This window comes from Cyanistes caeruleus, chromosome 14 (genome assembly GCF_971803275.1).
Source record: "Cyanistes caeruleus chromosome 14, bCyaCae1.hap1.1, whole genome shotgun sequence".
NCBI classification, from domain to species: domain Eukaryota; kingdom Metazoa; phylum Chordata; class Aves; order Passeriformes; family Paridae; genus Cyanistes; species Cyanistes caeruleus.
The window spans coordinates 12,537,849-12,557,592 of record NC_141714.1 but is presented as its reverse complement, the minus strand read 5'-3'; the positions used below and the strand labels follow the sequence as shown (position 1 = coordinate 12,557,592).

At 37.8% G+C, this 19,744-nt stretch overlaps 1 protein-coding gene across 10 annotated transcripts in view; it reads right to left on the bottom strand.

Moving 5' to 3' along the window:
* KLHL13 (kelch like family member 13) overlaps positions 1-19,744 on the bottom strand; it is a 78,556-nt gene that overhangs the window by 25,291 nt on the left and 33,521 nt on the right. The window contains exons 1-2 of one of the 10 annotated variants that reach the window (XM_023926037.2): positions 10,144-10,236; positions 9,548-9,660 (exon numbers count right to left, since the gene is read on the bottom strand). The exons of 8 other annotated variants lie outside the window; for them this stretch is intronic. In XM_023926037.2, the coding sequence (XP_023781805.1) occupies positions 9,548-9,645 (98 nt within the window). In that variant the 5' untranslated portion in view covers positions 9,646-9,660; positions 10,144-10,236. Of the gene's footprint in view, positions 1-9,547; positions 9,661-10,143; positions 10,323-19,744 lie in introns of those variants that run through there. One more of the 10 variants, XM_023926038.2, reaches the window with a different exon arrangement.

The window sequence follows — 19,744 nt, the reverse complement described above, 5'->3', positions numbered from 1 at the left end:
ATGTGCTTTTCTCACGACTCCAAGTACTTCCAACTGTTATTTTTGTAGTGATGAAATATGGAGTGTTCATTATACGGATATTAATGTGCTTTAACTTTCCAGCAAATACTGACAGATTTCACTGGCTGGAGTTACAACATGATTCACAGAGGCAAATTGCTTCCTAAAACACTTAACAAATATTAAGCTGTTAAAACAGTTCAGTGGCATCCAGGTGACCCATGGTAAGCAAAGATCTGTGAAAACTGTGACAGATTTTATTCTCAACTAGAGTACCCAAATCATGGAGTTGCCATTTTGTAAAGCTTAATGGCACAAATGAAATAAACCAATATTCTGTTATGATGTTTTCTTCAGAAATAGGCAAGTTTATTCTGATGCAACAGAAACAAGGCAACCAAGAATATTAAGGATTTGTTCATTTCCATCAGTAATCTATTCATCTGTCTCTCAGACTATTGTAGAGACTCTTTGAAGACAAAGTAAGGAGATCAGCCTACAGTTACAGATATTTTAGAGTGCATGTTCTCCAATTTATTTAAAACCCAGTCTTTACATAACTCAGTAAAAGCTTTGCCAAAGCCAGATTGGCCGGAGAGTGAGTTCTTAATTTGGCAAAGCTCAATAACTCATTTTTGAAAGGACTATAACCGTATTTTCTCTGTCAAATTACTGTTCAGTGACCCATGACCACAAGTGTTCTGGTCACTGGTAAAATGGCTTCTGATGCAATCACCCCTGGCATGTGCCAGGACTCTGGTTTTTATCAGGTAACAAGGACAGAGGTTTCAGTTTCATAGTAGGTTATTCTTATTTTTTATAAATATATTTATATATTTATTATGGCCAAATCTTTATGATTTTATGACCTATCAAAAAAAACCCCAGTACATTCCAGGACTATCCTATGCATGCACCTACACATGTAATTTGCTAACAAACCTATTAATTAAAAGGTCAGTTAAATACAAAGAAATTTTCATTTCTTATTAAAAATACAATAATTTTTTACTTTGTTTGCATAATCTGCCCAAGAGTATTTTAGTAATTTTAGTCTCCCCCCCCAAAAAAAAAAATTATTGACTATATTGCTATCTTCTCATTAGGAACAGATGCTCTAACTACATGAGTAATGAATTTAGGAATTTCCCAACAAAGCACCTGGCCACGTTGGAGCTCAGTAAGCAGAACTGATATGGCAGCATTGTATTAAAAATATTATGAGATTTTCTTTAAGAAATTCAAATATCAACATCATGTAGATGAAAAAATTATGCAATCATGGTGTTTCACATTTTCATTCTATATCTTCTACTCATACAATTTCAGGAAATCATTTATTCAGGCAAAGAAGTTACTTTTATACTTGTCCTCCCCTAAAATAACATCTCTTCCTTTTATTACTACTTTTTATCAAGAATTTCTAATTAAATTCTTTTATGGTATCAGCAACCCAGTAAAACTAATCAGTTTTATCAACTGCTAATGATTTCTTATTACAAAAAAAACCTACAGGAAATGCAAGTTCCTATTTTAAAACAGATACATGATTCCAGCTAGCAGAGAAAAGAAAGAGAAAAGGTCATTTTTGTTCCAACAGGTTGACATAGCAAGTTAACTCCTCTCTACAGAGCAATGAGCAGGCTCAAACTTCAGTTCTTGCTTTGGGGCACACAGGAACTGACACTGCTCAAGAGCCAAATGCAGCACGAACACAAGAGCAACACTGGAAGGTAGGACCTAAACTGCTTTGCATGGATCACCTCTGTGACACACAGTGCACTAGGAGTGGGAATTGTGCCTTTTTTTCCTTTATAACTATGACCAGTTGTCCTACACTATCGGCTTCAGATATCACTGTTTCTACTGAACAGCTTAAACCCCATGTTTTTATTAGATGAACTTGAGGCTGCCACTGAAACTAAAATCACCTGTTATTTGTCAGGCCACTCAATTTCTTTAAAATGCTGTTTAAATTCACTTGAAAGGGGCCACCACAACCAGAAGTTTACAAACCTTCTGCCTCAAGGGAATTATCATAGCACTCTAACAATTGTATATCTCCTAAAACAGCCTCTGCAGCTAGAGCTGAATTCTGCTCACTTTGGATAATGCTCTGATGTTTGTATTTTATTATTTCACTTTTTACACCTGATCTTTTTCATACATTAGAAAGGCAGCAGTAACAGCAGAACATTTAAAAATATTTGCTTAGTAACTTCATACTGAGCTCTTCTAAACCTCCACTCCAGGAGGAAGGTACAAAGTAAAATTTACGTTTCTTAAATTAAAAAGCAAATAGATGTCCCATTTTCCACCTTTCCTCTGTAAAGGAAAGGGGAAACTTTTACATGTTCTGTAAAAGGGGAACATAAAAACAGGCTCTATATAATAGACCAAAGCAGTGAGAAATGGGTTTTTATTTTCACAAGGCTCTGGCCAAGGCAAGCAGGAGATGAGGATACAGGACTTGCAAGTCCCCCAAAAACAGCAGAGAAGGACGAAGGTTGTTTGTGAGCACACGCTGATGGGCAGAGACAGGCAGTGCAGCAGCTTTACCTGCTGTTCTGACACACTTACAGCACAAGATGCTCATTGCAGTGACCAGCTGAGGAAGGTGAAGGCAAAGTCAGTACAGAAGCAACGTAGCCTGAGCAGCTCTGCCAGCACCATCCCCAAAGGCAGCAAGGCTACAAGGGGAACAACAACCACAACCTCCCTTGAAGGACATGGACAATGACACGTGCTTCACCACAGTCAGGCTCCAGGTAACCAACTGAAGCTATTTCTAGAAGCAAAGTTTTGGAGACTGGTATTTAAATGTCAAGCCTTAACCTTTCCATTCTTTTTTTCCCTTTTGTTTTTTTTTGGTACAGTCAAGTCTCTTTAGACTTCAACATACAATCACTATATTGTGTCCAAGCACACAAGCCCACATCAACAGAAATGATAAGAGCTACTACAAATACTCGGGTGATCAAAGACATTGTCGCTGTTCCCAGCTCCAGTGGATCTCAATGGAAATTAGGAGAACACAGAAACAAAGATACTCCCCACATCACTTAAACCTCTTTGTATCACTTTCTGGTAAAACCACACTGTGACCAAAGCCATCAGAAGAGGACTGAGCAACATCAACTGTTTTGGTATGATTTCCCAAGAATATTCACACAGAAAACATTCTCTTCAAAATCCCTTAAACAACTAAACGATCACGGGTCTCAAGCTGTTTGCAGCATAATTACAGCCCGCTGGTTAATTCAAATTTGTTTTCCACAGAAACAAAGCAATATTTGGCTCAGTCAGTGCAATAAAGCTTTTGTTCCTAACAGCATTTAATCTCTCTGGGAGCCTTAGTATCACATCCACATTTATCTGCTTGACAAAGGTTTTGCATTCATTGAGTCATTCGTAGCTTAAATTTGCGGACTCGCATTGTTTAATGACGCTAATTTAGAGACAGTTCGCTAATGACTTTTTGCCAAAGTTGGTGTTTGTCTATTGATTTCTACTATTAGAAACAGAAAAAGCAAAGGAAATACACATTTTTTTTAGCTTTTCTACATAAGGAGAACTACTTTATTCCCTTAATGTTGAAAAAGCTAAAATAGAACAGTCAGAGGTTTCACAGTTTAGGCTGGACTAACACTGCACCTATTTTCTGCTCTTTATATTTGGTCTTAAGTACTCAAGAGTTAAATAAGAAATTTGGCTAGGCAGCTTAATACTTCCTGTGTATTACAAAACACTCACAGAACCCATTCTGCACGCACCAGCAGATTACAGTTGTACCACATGTGTCCTTAGTTTTCACACACAGAAATTAGTTAACAGAATTGCTCCTTAGAGACAAAACTAAGTCTAAGGAGGCACCTGCACATTCAATATTTGGTCATGGAACATACATCCCACTGTATTCCTGTAACCAAATTACAAACTAAGCCTTTCAAGAGTGTTAGAGGGTTTTTCTCTATAGAATAGAATAATTCTGGTATCTTAGAAGTCAGTAAGATTCTGACATTAGGGTTTGGGTTCTTATCTATCATTCCTCTTGCTCCGTCACATCCCACAGATATTTTAGCATTCCTTTATTGCAGACTGCCAGACAGGATGTAGAGGGGCATTAATTACTTTCAATTTTAAAATATTTTTCCCTTATGTGATAAAATATTTAGATCCATGCATGCCAGATAAGAGGGGCATGTGGCTTGTTCATCCCATGAAAAAACACATTTTTTGCAATTTAGACATTGGTACAATCTTACTCATCGCTGGACGAAATATTCCAGCAATAATACAGATGTGCACTTCCTCTTCAGTGTGATAGCTACACATTATTACACTACAATTCCCATTATTACCATTTGGAACAAGCAACTACTATTTTAAAACCCAAATATTTACCAAGCACTTTTTGAAAATCCATAGCTATCCCCATTGACATGTCAACAGAAAATACCACTTAAACCTAAAAAACTCAATGAGTAGAATGTAACTGGAGAACAAGATTTTTCAGAGTAACAAAAAAATAATGGCAAAAATAACAATCTGGCAGAACTGACATGCTGGGAGAACAGGCTGAGTAACATATTCTAGATAATTCAGTAAAGATGCTTTACCATGTCACAACATAATGTCAATATTGCAACATCCTGCTGTATAAGGAGAAGTGTGTAATTTTGGAGACCTGTAGGTAACATCATCCCCTATAAGGTTTCCCCAGAAAAAACAGTAGCCCTGGGAGACTTCATGACAAACAAGTTGGAGGTTTTTTCTCATTTTTATCAGTTTATTACAGCAATGAAATTTTACATTTCAAACTTAGAATAATCTATTGTAATACCTCTTACATCAAGAGCAGAAGACAGATCAACCGGCACAAAGGAGAACTCTATACACAAAATTTCTGGGATTAAAAGCAGTCTCCTACTAGTATGATACAAGACCCTTCTACTCCCCACTCATCCAATTCATCTGTTTGCATGTACTGTCAGATCAGTTTAAAAAATATCTGAGGTGAGCTGCATATTGACTTTCAACATGTTGCAATTTGAAATATCTAGGAAGAAATGTCATAAAATGGAAATGTTGCCAAAGACAGGTGAGTGTGAATATCATGTACTCTGTCAAATGCTCAGGAGCCCAACAAAAGGGTTCATTTACTAAAAATGACAATTGAAAGCAGCAGACACACATTGGGTGTCCTCATCAAAGAGAACTAATACAGGTGTTCTGATGAATTACACACACCTTTCCCATTTAAGTATAAATTTAACAGCACACTTCAAAGACCTCATTGTAGAGCAAAACAGATAGTTGGAAGAAGACACAAAAGCATTAACCTATATAACCAATATAAGCAGCTAAAACTAATGCTGCTTACTCCAGAGTATTAAGAATTTATTCTACTTTTCTGCACAGTAACTGATTTCCATTAGAGAAAAGCATTTCCTATCAGACAAATTTCATAACCACGTGACTCAGGACAGACTGTGCTGCAAACCCTTTGATAGCAATATATTTGGAATACTGCATTTGTTTATTTCTTCTAACATCAGTCAGATATTTATGAAAACACATACAAAGGATGGTTTCCATTTAATATTAACATATTATTCCATGTGAAAGGCTAGAAGGCACTAAGATTACAAATGGATTATTCTGAATTAAGAATTCTTTTATTTTACTTATCTTTAAAATTGGCATGCAGGTGACTAAAACCACTTAACTGAACATTTAACTTTCTAAAAAGCAGCTAAGAACACTCCTGCATGACACAACCTTAACAGAACAATCCTCTGTAAAGAGTTTTTGCAAATAGTATTTTTGCATTATTGAATCCTTTGTAGATGTTCATCATAGCACTTTAATCTCCTGAGTTTCCACAAACAAACATCTCTTCCATTTGTATTAATGGAAAATGTGCACTTTTTGTTAAAAAAAAATGTGACATGACTGGTGTGAATAAGAAAGAATTCTCTTAGTTCTTAATGTATGAGATACCACGCCCCATGAACAATAATTGGGACTCATGTTCCTTTATGCCTCAAAGATGTTAAATACCATTGAGAACTGTTCCTCACCCCCACTGTAGTACTGCTTTAATTCTTAGCCTCTGCTTATGTCAGTCACTGTTGCTTTTTTGTTTTTAAACATTTGGCAGTCATGTTAAATAACAGCTATGATTATTTATTTATATTATGACACCACTTTTTCAAGTGTTATTCACTGTCTGTGTTACTCTCCTTTCCTCTTATTCGCTCGCTGAAACTGTCCACATAATACATGAAGTCACGTAGGTCTCTCTCCACATAGTCAACACAACCACAAATATGAACATGATTTGACTAGTGGTGCATAAACTCACTGTAACAGCTTTCACAATGTTTGAAAAACAGCATCTATATTCTAAATCCCAGCAAAATAAGTGCCATGAAAGAAAATGCAGGCTGACAAAGGCGTGTGCATGTACCCACAGCCGTGCATTCCTGACTCGTGCACTAAGCCAGCTGCACTACACCTACAGATATTGGCACATGCCAGTGTTCCAATTCTAATTGTGCCTCGTTTTCCCTCAGCAGTGCCACTGGATGTCTCCAGCTTGGGGGAGAGTTCCAGCTACTCTGGATGAGTTTCACCAGAAGTCAGGGAATGTGTGCCTTCCCTGTCAACAGGACCCTTTGCCTTCTGTATAATGTGAAGAATTATCTTTTGCAGTCAGAATGTCCTGAAAATATTCTTAATAAATAACTGATGGTATACAAATCCACCTGCTGCTCCTTCCCATTGCCAGGAAAGGGGTATCAGATCCTGCAAACCCAGCAGACTTCCCGGTGACAGAACCACATCCTCACCTACAAACACATCACACCTCAACCTCTGCAGGTCCTTCATGTCAGGTACTGCCCAGCCACGAGTTCCCCACGACACAGAACTCCCCGAGATGAGCTCCTCACACTCATTTTCCCTCGTCAGCAACTACCACAAACTTCCCAAGCAGAGACTGAGCTAAGCCTGCAGAGCTGCAGGACAGCCAACATTTTGCCGTGGCACTTTGTACATAGGTGCTTCACCCAAGCCAAACCTACTCACAACCACCAGTCTCAGCATTCTGAGACAGGGAAACTAAGGCAGAGTTCAGCTATTGGGTACACAGACCAAAAAAATTCTAATAAAACCTATGTGTCCTGATCATCAGTTTAATCTCTAGATAAATTGCTTGTAAATCATAAGCAGGGTGAAGCTTTTAAAGCTAAGGTCAACTTTACTAGAGGAACCTGAAAAACTGGAATTTCACTTTAAACACAAGAAAAAAACCCCACTTTTAAGACCTTCCTACTTTACATTCCAAAGTACACTAAGCTCTCTATTTTGTAAGATTGAGATGTCAAGTATTAAAGGGATTAAAAGCTCAATCATACCTTTGTATACCCTAGATCCAAAATATTTAGTAACAAATTGTTCATCTGTGAATTCTAGAGTTTTATGGCCATCTATTTTACACCAACACATGTTCCATTTCACACACCTCCTATTCCTCAACCCTTTACTCAAACCATAAGCCCTTTGCCAGTGTGCAGAGTACTACTTACAGAAAACTTATGAATATGAAAACCATCAGATTACATAAAACAGTATCAAATTTACTTTTATCTCTACAACAAAGGTAATTATTCCCATCACCTACTTCAGTGGTCAACCAAAAGTACAGGGGATTTTTTAATTAGTTGATTTATATTCCTTAATCAAATAGGTGCCATTCTGTAATGTTTCTCATTCTTTATAATAAAATATATTAATAATTTTAGTGTCAGATATATGAGTCCTCCCAATGTCAGGTCTGTGTGCCAAAGAAATGTCTTCATAAACACTGAGATACATTGACTCATTATCAAGAGATGATTAAGGCTGCTGATCACATATTTCTCATGCTCCAGATAAGCTCAGCATCATATAGTTTAAACATGATCACTAAACCTGTTCATACTTTCAACACTCTGAGATAATCAGCCACACAATCCCCATCACAAAGGCTGGAGCATTCTCAGGGCTAAGATTAGCACTTTAAAGGTGACGCACAAAAGAAATGCTCTGTTTCAGCAGCAGAGAGATCAGACTGGGCTAGTTCTGATTTTTCTTGCATTTAAGACAACTACAGTTTAAAAACAACAATGTAAGATAAAGTATTAATGATACTGTTTCCCTGAAATAGGTTCAAAAGTCTCACAACTCCTATCATCATGATACTTTCCTTATATTTAAGTCATATTTTTTTTAACAACTCAGAATAGGTAGCAGTTTACTGGAAATAGCTTTTATTTTGGTAGCCTGAAGTATATTTGATGCTTCCCATAAAAGGAATGAAGCACATCCACACCTTGTCATAAGATTAATTAATCCTAAATGTGAGTGTGCCCGGAGCAGGTTTTGTACAGCCAGGTTTGCTCCCTCAGCCTTTCTGCCCGAGAACAATAGTGACCATGCACATGGCGCTGGGTTCTTTCAGCCCCACCATAATAATGCCATGATCAGCAACAACAACAAAAAAAGACATTTAGAGGACCCGTGCACCCCTCTCTTACAGCATGTACCTCCTGTAGCTGATGCAAAAGCCTATCTGCAAGCAGACAATGCAAGCTTAGAAGTACTAATACTGTAGGTATTAGGCTGGAATATTATTGGAAAGTAGTAGCCTTTACAGCAATTTCCAGATAGAAAAGTCACCTACACTGCTATCTGTGCATTTTAAAGCAACTCTTCCTCCTTTTGGAAGAGCTGCTTCCTTAAACAAAGGCAGAAGGAATTCAGTACCCTGAATACCCTGAGCTTAGTAGTTTTATTTCAGAGAAGGAAAAAAAGCCACCTGTATGTGCCAACACAAAACTCACAGCAAAAGGTGAAAAAAACCTCCATCAGGATTTGACAAGACAAAGGCATATTGTGAAGCTACTTTACACTGACAACCTGTATAACTATGTAAGTATTCAGATATGGATGATTCAAATTCATGTTTTAAGCTTTTACTGTAACTTTTTATGAAGACATTCAATTTGTATTAAGGCTAAGACTTTAAAGAATAAAACAAGACCAAAGCAGGATGATTTCATCTCTACAGGAACTCACACAAACAAAAGTGCAGTACAATACAGCAGGTGATTTCAAGCTCAATTTCCAAATGAAATAGTCGGGAGGAGGAAATGTTCACATATACACTATATAGAAAGCCTGCCAGCCTCAAAGCTTAACTTGTCATTTCAAGATCAGCTCTACAAATTAACACCACCACAAACTTTTCAAATGAATATACACAATATCATTATGAATAGGGCTCAATCTGCACAATTTCTCTACATTTCAACAAAAAGGGAAAGACTTGACATTACATCCATCATGAAACATCCAGGATAAAATCAGGGGAGGGGGTCTACATAGCAAACAAGATAAAATTCTGAGTGCCAATGTCATTCAATATGTAACAGGGTATTTTGCCACAGGGTAGTCTCACGAAAAGAATTCCCACCTTATTATCCTCATTTCTCTCACTTACATGTATGCTGGAGAAAGTGGCGATGACCTGGATGTTTTAAGCACAGGAACTGGGAATTTCCAGATAGCAGGAGAGCTCGTTTTCCATTTCAATGGCATGTTGTCACCACGGTACTACAATAACAGTAAACAGCGTTTCCATAACAGACTACCAACTAGGACTTCCATTCCACACACTACTGACACAGCAGTGGCTGCTGCTAAGAACAAGGAAATGATTCTGCCAATGCCCTTAAACCGATGCTTCCAATCTGTAAAACAGGGCTGTAAGGCATCTCCTTTTAAATCCTGCTGTCCCCTAAAGCAATATGATGATTCTATCCTTCTAACTCAACAATAGTGCCACCTCGTTAGGGAAGCACTGACTGCAGTATACGTTAAGAAAAAAAAGAAAAGACTGCACTCTGCACACCAGCATAATGCAGTTTTATTTAATAAAAGCAGCTAATTTTTAAAGAACTGTTTCTGATGCTATTGTTCTACCTTAACAGGGACACTGCAGCACTGTACTATATTCTCTTCCTATTAACCTCATTTCTGACCAATGGAAGCAGAAAAAAAAAAAAAAAGGTTTCATATGAAAATGAAACAACATACCTACTCAGAATACACTTGTCATCCTCTGAACATTCTTCTTTTGAGCTGCAACAATACAAATGGGATATAAATCTCAGCATAGCCTTAGGCCACGGCTAATAGAGATCAGTGACTAAATTCAGCAGCCTGTTTTCCTCCTGTGCAAGCTCTGACCAAACAATACAAGAATGCCATTATGAAAAAAGCCCATTGCAAAAATCAGTCCTTCTAATCCATAGCTAGGAAGACAAAATAAAGCAGAAATCGCTGCAGGTTTCTGCATGCTCTTCTAATAGCTTCTGGTTCAGGATGCTCTCATTTTCCTATTCTCATTTCCAAGGAGAAAGAGCAAAATCTCATGCATTTTACAACACGATATGGGAACACAAATCGCACTCTGTCTTCTGCAGTAGAGAAGCAGAGACTAGCAGGCTGTTAATAGCACTCTTTGTAGGAACGCTATCAACAATCTAATTCTCAACGCCCCCCCCAGCAGCTCCCAAATTGCCTCCAGAGCTGACGAAGCAGATGGTCACGCAGGTCCCCACCAGGGACCACTCCGCAACCCAGGGCTCTGCCTGCTGACCTCCCGGGGCTGACGACAGCGGGGAGCAGGGAAGGCAAGCTATTAAAAAGGGAATGGGGAATTTTATAGCACCTCATGCAGAAGCAGAGCACGTTTCTAGGGAAAAGAAGGCAGAAATTCAGCTATACTGATTACCTTACAGGAGAAAAAATACATCACCTCTAATGTATTGCCACAGCAGACCAAATCAACACTAAATTATTTAGTCTAGAGATTTCAGAATAGTCTCTGTTCAGCATGACAATTTTTCTATTCATCAAGACAACTTAATCCTCTCATTAAAGAGCCAACACCCTGTCATGCTACTTAGCAATAAAGAATTGAACCAGGAGCTCTTTCTACAAATTTCTATAACTTTATTCATTCCAGTAACATTTAACAACACTCTGATAGGTTTTTGTAACAGTGAAACACTTTAAGTTTCACTGTTACAAAATGTTTTTCAGAGTGTTAAATTCAATTTTGGGAAGAAATACCAGGCAATAACCAATGCTCCTGATCACTATTATTGAAAATGTTTGCTCAAAATTGTTTTGGGCATTTGAAGCTGTTACCAAAACCAAAGGCAAGGAATTAAAATAACACAGGACAACTTCACTCAAAACCAGATCCACCCCTTGGACAAACAATTGAGGACCTCTCTCCCACTTCTCTGAAGTTCTAAATTACAAATGAGCAGCATTAACCCAGGCAACAAATTTCACAGGAGCTACTACTGGGATGCTGAACAGACCCCACTGTGCATGACAACAGTGTTTATATACTGTGACTATTAAGAAACACTAGTCCTGCAGAAACAGCTATGCTGTTTTAGCACAATCATACTTTTAGCAAAAGAATTCAGTATTTACATGCCAGCAGGCACACTTGGTCAGTGCTGTGTCCAGTCTCTCTCTCACACAACACCTGACTAATACATCGTGCCAGCTCTGCACTGAAGGTCTAGAAATCAGGTTTAAAGATGTTAGTAGATATGATAATCATAAAGTTTCAAAAAAACAGGAATTTGCATTCACATACTCAGCTCTGCTTTTACATTTACCATTTACAGAAAGTGTCTTGCAATACAATAAGCAAACGCAGCTACTGCCTTCCTCACACTGAGTGCAGCCACTGCAACCAACTGGTAACTGCTTGTAAAATCTGTCTCACTGCTCTGCCACCCCCAAGGAGATCTTCACATGTTTTATTTATTAAGAGCAGCATGACTAATTAAAAAAAAAAAAAAAAGAGGCTAAAGTCAATCAATGGACCCCTTTTTCAGAAGTAACTCCTGAAACACCCTTTTGATCAGTAAAATAAAACCCAACTCAAGCCACAAAGTCACTCCCAAGCACCGACTGGCATTTAAGTCAACCCACACAGGCACAGAAATCAGAGTTACATCTCAATTTTGATCCCAACATTCACCCTAGAGGGCAACATAAGTCCTCAAATACCTGCTCTCCTTCTCTCCTTTGTGTGCTCCTGGTCCAACTTACTTTTTCACTTACTCTACATACAAACAACATAAATAAAACCTTTGCAGAAAAAAACAGTAATTTTTTTGAAAGTACAGGATTTCCAAGAACTGCCAACCAAATCCCCTCCCAAAGTCCAGTCCAGTCCAACTACTTCAACAAACAGCCCATGTACAAAATCCAGAATTGAAGAAAGTAGCAGTGCCAGGTACTCTAAAAATAGGGAAATGCTTGTCACTTGCTAAAGAACAGCCATGTGAGAAATGATTCACCTATCCGCACATAAGGAGAAAAAACATAAATCAAATCCCATTTTCTTCCTGACAGTCACAGATTGGTTACATATTCACAAGGAAAACACTATTATGTATTTTATGTTTTACATCAACTATTCCTAAGACAACAGAACATCTCAGTATATAATTATGATATTTTAATTAAGATTTCAAAATAACAGTTTAACTGCACTTTAAAAAATATGGGAAAAGTAATTCAAACTCCTGGAATGCATTGCACCCACTGAATATGTATTTTCTGTTCTCATTTCACATAGCTTTGCCACTCATCCTCAAATGAAGGACTCTGAGGGCCAAAAGCAGCATTACAGTTCTGTGTAGAATCCTCCTTGCTGAGAAAACAGTTATTCCCAGACAAGTCCTCTGAAAATGTACCAACTTGTCACACAAACTGGAGACGTGCTTCAAGTTTAAAACTCGGAAATGCTGAAAGCCCCATGATAAGTGCACAGATTAAACAATTTTGGGACCATTTGAAGGGCTTGTTTGCTGCAGTTTTCTCACAAGCAAGTTCAGATTCAAAATTAAAAGCCTCTACTACTTATAATTTGCTTGAAGTTATATTCTACTTATTATCCAAGTCTCCCACACATCCTTTATTCTGTGTACAAAAGACAAGAAAGTGTTTGGGGTTTAAGCAACTATCCATGCTTGTGTTTCCAAAGCTGCACTGAGCACAGATGAAGGAAGTGACAGAGTATCATGAACTTCTGCACGAAACTCAGCCATAAAGGAAAAGAACAGGTGGCATAAGAAGAAAAAAAAGGGATAATGCCACCAAAGGCAACATCCCAAGGTGTCATTTTACAGACCTGAGATGCTAAGCAGGGCCAGAAGCTACTGACTGGGGCTGCACAGCAGTGCAGCTCTGATCCCACAAAGAGAAGAAACACTGAAAAGTGCTTGTGTTAAGAGAAGAAAGCATTTCCTAACCCTCTTCCTCCATCCCTGCATCTACATCCTGCTTCACTATTGACCAACAAGCAAAATTTGGCCCCAGATGAGAAGAGCAGGCACATAGCATCACACTCAGCAAACACATGACCTGATCACACACAGAGCCCCCTTGCCAGAGCACTGATCACAGCACCTTTTCTTCTGCAAGCTCTCCTGACCTTCAGAACAGGAATGCAGATAAAACCATGTCCCTTGTGACTCTCTTCCTTCGTTGGGGATATCCTCTTCCTTCCCTTTGTGCAGTTTGAATGCTAAGCTGCCACCATGTTGTGTCACACACACCGACTGTCAACACATTGTCCTCTCACAGCGTCCACATTTCTGGGGCATCTCTACAGCCAACAAAACTTTTAAACCATCTCCAAATTTCCCATAAGACTTCCCTTCACAGTTGTTCAAAAAGGAGAAAAAGGCACAGGCAAAAAGCTGTATCAGAGCCCAGGCAATAGAAAACTGTACTAGTCTGAAAGTATTTATTCTTAGCCTTTGAATGCCATTTGAATTTTTCCATGAAAACTAAGCAGAATAAAAGTCAACTTCTAGAGATGTTGCTGAATTTTCATCAGTTTGCATAGATAATGAGTTTAACTTTTTTTCCTCGGTTCTTAAGCTGTTAGAAACAAAACTGAAAAAAATATACTTGCTCAGTCAAGTGATTTGCTGCAGTTAAAAAAATTGCTGTTCCACTTTAACAGGCTACTTACCTATCTCCTTTTATTCATCTCTTAGGTGTCAAAGGAACCAAAAGCACTAGGTGAAAAGTAGGGTTATGCTATATCACAGCTTTCTCAAGTCTTCCAAACCCTTTCTAGCATGACCCGAAAAGTCTTCTCACTTCCAGAACCTCAGGCTTCTCAAGCTTTCCAGAAAGAAAAACAGTCAAAGCTACAGTGACAGTATGATGTACATCCCCCATGTTCATCTAGAAATGTAGACAACAGAAAGGTCTTAATATTTGTGTCACAAACTATTTCCAACTGATACAGTGATTATGTAAGAAAAGATGCCAGACTCAACAAGAAAAATACCTTAAAATAGTAGTGGTTAGACCAGTAAACATATTCAAACTTCTGAGATTCTTTTCCCCCACACCTGTGTTCTAAAACTTCATTGATACAAAAGCCTATTTCCATTTCAAAATCCACATTTGTTATATGAAAAAAATCCCTGTTTTATGATATTAGCATTAGCACAGAAAATCAGTTTCACATAGGGAGGAATTTCTCTCATCTTTTCTCTGTCTTCAAACCACCAGCCTGCTGAGCTGATGCATCCTACACTACACAAGAGCATTTTGATACAGAAGAAAATAAAGCAGAACCCCCAAAATCCAGTAAAACATTCCCAAAGGCATGGAGCTCCAGTGCAGTAATCATTTCAATATCAAAATCATTTCAGCAATTTAAATATGGCTACAAAGACACAAGTCTAGAAACTGGAGAGAAGCAAATAAGAATGTGTAACATTTCTCTATAGGTTCCCTAAAAAACTGACTGTGTGATAATTTAATTAGCTTCCTTATTCAGCTCTTTCCACTTCACATGTGTGCTTCTCACGCCTCTACCTCTGGCTTTTCAGTCTATTAAACTGCTGCTGTTCCAATTACTGGAAGAGAATAATTAAAAGATGCTGTTGACAGTATTGCCCTATATATGAGTCAGTTAATTAATACAATTTCTTTGACCATATATTGTCAAAATATTCACACCAAAATTCATATGAAGGGAAAACAAATTTTTGCCTAAGGAGGAATCCAAAGGAAAACCACTGCAGTCACATTTGCAGTCCTCTCACAGCAACACTTTTAACATTCCCCAAATACTCAAGTGCAGAAAAAGATTGGCAATATGCACCTGGCAATGCTTTTACTGAAATGGCAACTTTTCTAGAACTATCAAAGATCTTACTAAGAAACAGTCTTTGGCTTATTTTTTTTTCATATTTCATTAAGAAATTAGCTTTAAAACTGCTAAACGCAGTTCTGACAATTATGTCTGTACTTTGACTTGCTACCTGCTATGCTGTCTCAATTTTTTTTTATAACTGGGGTTAAGAAAGCCCTCAGACATCAAATATAAGCAGCTTTTAGAAGCAGTTGTACTGTAGATTTCAAGTAACTTCGCAAACGGATCAGAGATGCTTATAAAGTAGTTACTACCAAATATATTTAATTCTTTTAAACTGGGCTGCTCATGGAACAAGGAACAATCAGAAACCATAAAACATGAAGAAGTGAGAAACTGGGTTTGCAGCCAACCCCTCCTTCTGTCAAAATGCTGTAAGCAGTGCAGGCTCCTGTCTCTATAGCAATATGTGGGGCACTTTCTCAAACATGAAAAAAAATCCCCAAACCTTTAAATATTAAGTTAAGAAGTCAGAGCATGTCATATGTGTTTAACAAGAAGTACTACAGTTCTGTATCCACTCACTCAGCATTTTTTCCTATACAAATGAGGAAATTGCTGCAGTAACATTCTAGGAAGCATCATTTCAGTAAAAATTATTATATATAAAAATACATATGCTTACTGTATATATGGGAATGTGTATATAGCATGTATATATATAGATAGATACATACACACACTATATATAGACACACATTATTTATATATATATATTTGACAAATACATATTACCCTGCATTTGACACAACCACTTCCTCTTCACACACCTGAGATAGGAGACATTCAAATTCTCACATGATTCTGAGACTACTAAAATAAGTATATGTTCTTTAACAAACCAAAGATGCTGAGAAGAAATCATGTTGAGGAATTAGTTTCTCCACTTCACACATTCCTCAAATGTCCATAACCCTGGTCTTTGCACCATTCATAAATGAAAAAAAAAACAAAACAAACTGATAGTCCAAGTTTGACACTTGTGAAATTATTCAGCAACAGCAAACATTCAAAAAATCTCACACTATTCCCTATAAGGACACAATAAAGTATTCTTAAAACTATTTAAGTAAAATAATTTTGCTTAAATCTTGAGTCAGGTTCCCAAAAACTTGCAGGAAAAGGGAGACAAATGTACAAATTGAGTCCCTGCACTAGTCACACTTTTAATATTTGGAAGCACTCATTTATTAAAATATTAAAGCCCATCTCAGGTATATTTGGTATCTACACACAGTCTCAGAAATATTGTGAATATTCTGAAGTATATGTTTCTTACCATGAAAGTGGGTTTTATTTCACACCACTTATGGATATCATGCATTTTCTTGTATGTATTCTTGAAGAGAGATTTTTCTAAAATTGAGGCAACATTTGTCAAGATGCACAGTTAACTTAATTACAAGTTACAGGTTATAATATTTTTTTAAAAAATCAGCTTTGCTCGGGTAAATTACTGTTATGTAAAAGTTATTAGGTAAAATAAGGTCTTGAAACACTTAGTAAGAGGTAAAACCAAAGTAAGCTAATGAAGGTTTCCAATTTTTTACCCAAGTCCGTGTACTCTACTGAGACAGCACATGGCTAAGAAATGCTTTTGAATTAGCACCAATTTATTCAGAGAACTTGGCTGATCTTCCCCAGGTGATTATATTTAATAAATCAACACAGAAAGCTGAATGCACAGTCACAGCAACCAGACTGACCCTGCTGAAGATAATTGTCTGAAACAACAGTTATTTTTATTAGGTCAAACTGTGAACTACAAAGAATTTATTTCTAAACCACTTCTCCACAGTTGTTATAATATGTTGGCTGCTTAATTTATTTTAGTAAAGTATGCCTAAACACATTTACGCATCAAACTCAAATGCTGCAAATATATTAAACAATTTAGTAATGGAACAGAAGCCAGGACTGAGCACCAGCCACAACCAACTTCAGTATTTCCTGCACCACCAACAGCAAACTGCAAACTACAGGAGTCATGTATTGGGTAAAGTTTTTGGAAATATTGTTAAAGTGAAAGTATGTAGGCTTTTTCTTTCATTCTTGTATTATTTACATGGAATCTGTTAGTCCTCTTGCATTCTATAAACCTGTCTTTATCCACTCGAGCGTTTTTGTGGTCCTGCACACCTACAGAAAGTGTCTTGGATGAAAAGAACAGAAGAGCAGGCATGAGGAGGCAAGAACAAAGCCCTTGATCACTGCTCATGTGCTTCTGTAGTGACTCAGTTTCACTAAAAGCCAAAAATACAAACTTTTCCTGAACACAGGAATTCCTACTGCATTGTCACACCTGATGTCTCCAATCCACAATCCACAAAATCTCCACTGTGGACACTCCTGGCACCTCTATCCAAAGGCCAGAATCCCTCAGGAAGACTGCCAGAGAATGAGAATGAAAAGGTTTCAAGAAAGATGCTGATGCTTCAAGTCCAGGTTGTCAGAAATCATTGTGTGCAGCCTGGGAGCCATAAAAACACTGCAGGCATGCTTCTTCCAGGAGAACTGAAGCTGCTGCACCTTGCTGCCCACTGCACTGCAGCTGGCAGCATTCCTTCAAGGAGTCACAAGAGACACCCAGATGCAATCAATTTAATTACCTGCCATTAGATACTCTGAAGCATATTAAATACAGATTTTTATGAGAAAGCAATTTGACCTTAAAGTTCAGCTTGGCTTCACGCAGGGACATGTGAAAGTCTTAAGCAGCAAAAAGTTCAATTTCAAATTTGTCACTAATGCTAACTGTTTATTGCTAGTGTTAATTTCTCACATTCAGTGAGAAAATAAAAAGTATAGTTTCTCTGCACTAGAAAAGGAGTTTCAGAACCACAGAATTTCAAATAAATGCCATGAGAACAGGTGAAATTAGTACCAAAAGCAGAACAGCTGAACAGGCAGTGAGGGAAAAACAGAGTCTTGTACTAAATTTTCATTGTACAATCAATGAGTGTGTTCATGCTGCAGAATCAGCCCCATCTTAGGGTCATCACCATTTAAAAAACACCTGCAACTTTCAAAATGCATACCTTGCTTACATTTAGATTTGTCTAGAAGACAAAAATCATAATCACAAAAACAAGTCTTCATATGAACGGGTTCCATTTCTCTGAAATACACCACTATGTTCTACTTTTAAATCACTAAATGTCAAAACTCCTGTGTAATAATTAAATTATAGACAGAAAATTACAACTGCTTTCATCTTTAGCAGCTCTGAGAACATAAATTTAAGGAAAATTCCACATTTCCTAGGCAAAGTTTTGAAAGATGCCAGTTAGTTATTTAAAATTTGTTATGGTGGGCAAATCCACAAGCTATTAATTCATTTCCAAAAACAGATCTGAAGTTTTAAGATAGTCACTTAGCAGACTGGAAGAACTCTGCAATTGCAATACCCCTATTTAGTGGCAATCTGGATAATTTAGGATCAAATGAGGACATGCTGTTTTGCATAAAATAATTGTACAGAGCAAAAAAAGTACAGGCTGATTTTAGAAAGGCCCATGGAAGAATGGCAATCTTACTTGCATTTTTAAAAGCCATGAACTATTTAAATCAAACACTTTAAAGTCTTCTGATTATAAGCTTCTCATAAAACTTCAGACATCTGACTCCCATTCCAAAGTGCAGTTCAGTGCTTTCACCAATGTCCACGCAGCAGCTTCTACAGGTCATTTACCAGCACTCCACACACTCCTGACAGTTTCCTACATCTTTATAGCATTGCACACGTGGCCACATCTTTTCACCTGGCAAACCCCCCTACAGCAACACAGACCTGAAAATAAACCAGTGAAGCTCAGAGGAGAAGACTGCAGAGAGGTGGGTGAGAGGCTCAGCCCAGTGACAGCCACCACCAGCAAAGGTGCGCCACTTCATTCCACCCACCTCATTTGGTCAGGAAGAAAAGGGTCTAAATTCTGCAAATAACTCTAGGCTCCTATGCAAAACAGTCACATCATTCTCATCTCTAGTGAGTCACAGCAGGCTCAGGAGAAACCACATTAGGAAAAACAAATAGAATTATAAATCAATAGATGTGCATGGTGTAGAGATCCTTGGGGTGAAATAGCATTGCACACCTGTGATGCACAAAGACACAGTGCAAGAGTCGGCTAAACCAAGAAATATCTGTATTTCAGCACCTTCTGCAGCTGCAGTACTGTACTTTCCTATAGCTGAAAATATACATAAGCATACACAGAGAACACCAAGCAACCGTGATAACTTTGAACGGGGACAAGCCCTTCTCTGAAATAGTTCTAAGTAAAGCAGTTGTAATTCGGGGCTTTGTCTGCCAGAGGGAGCTGAAGGAAAGTGAAAAAAGATCCCATGCATCTCATTCCTTCAAAAGTTTCAGGGTTACAATTACTGTATGTACTCTAACAAAAAGGGGGTTTAATGTAA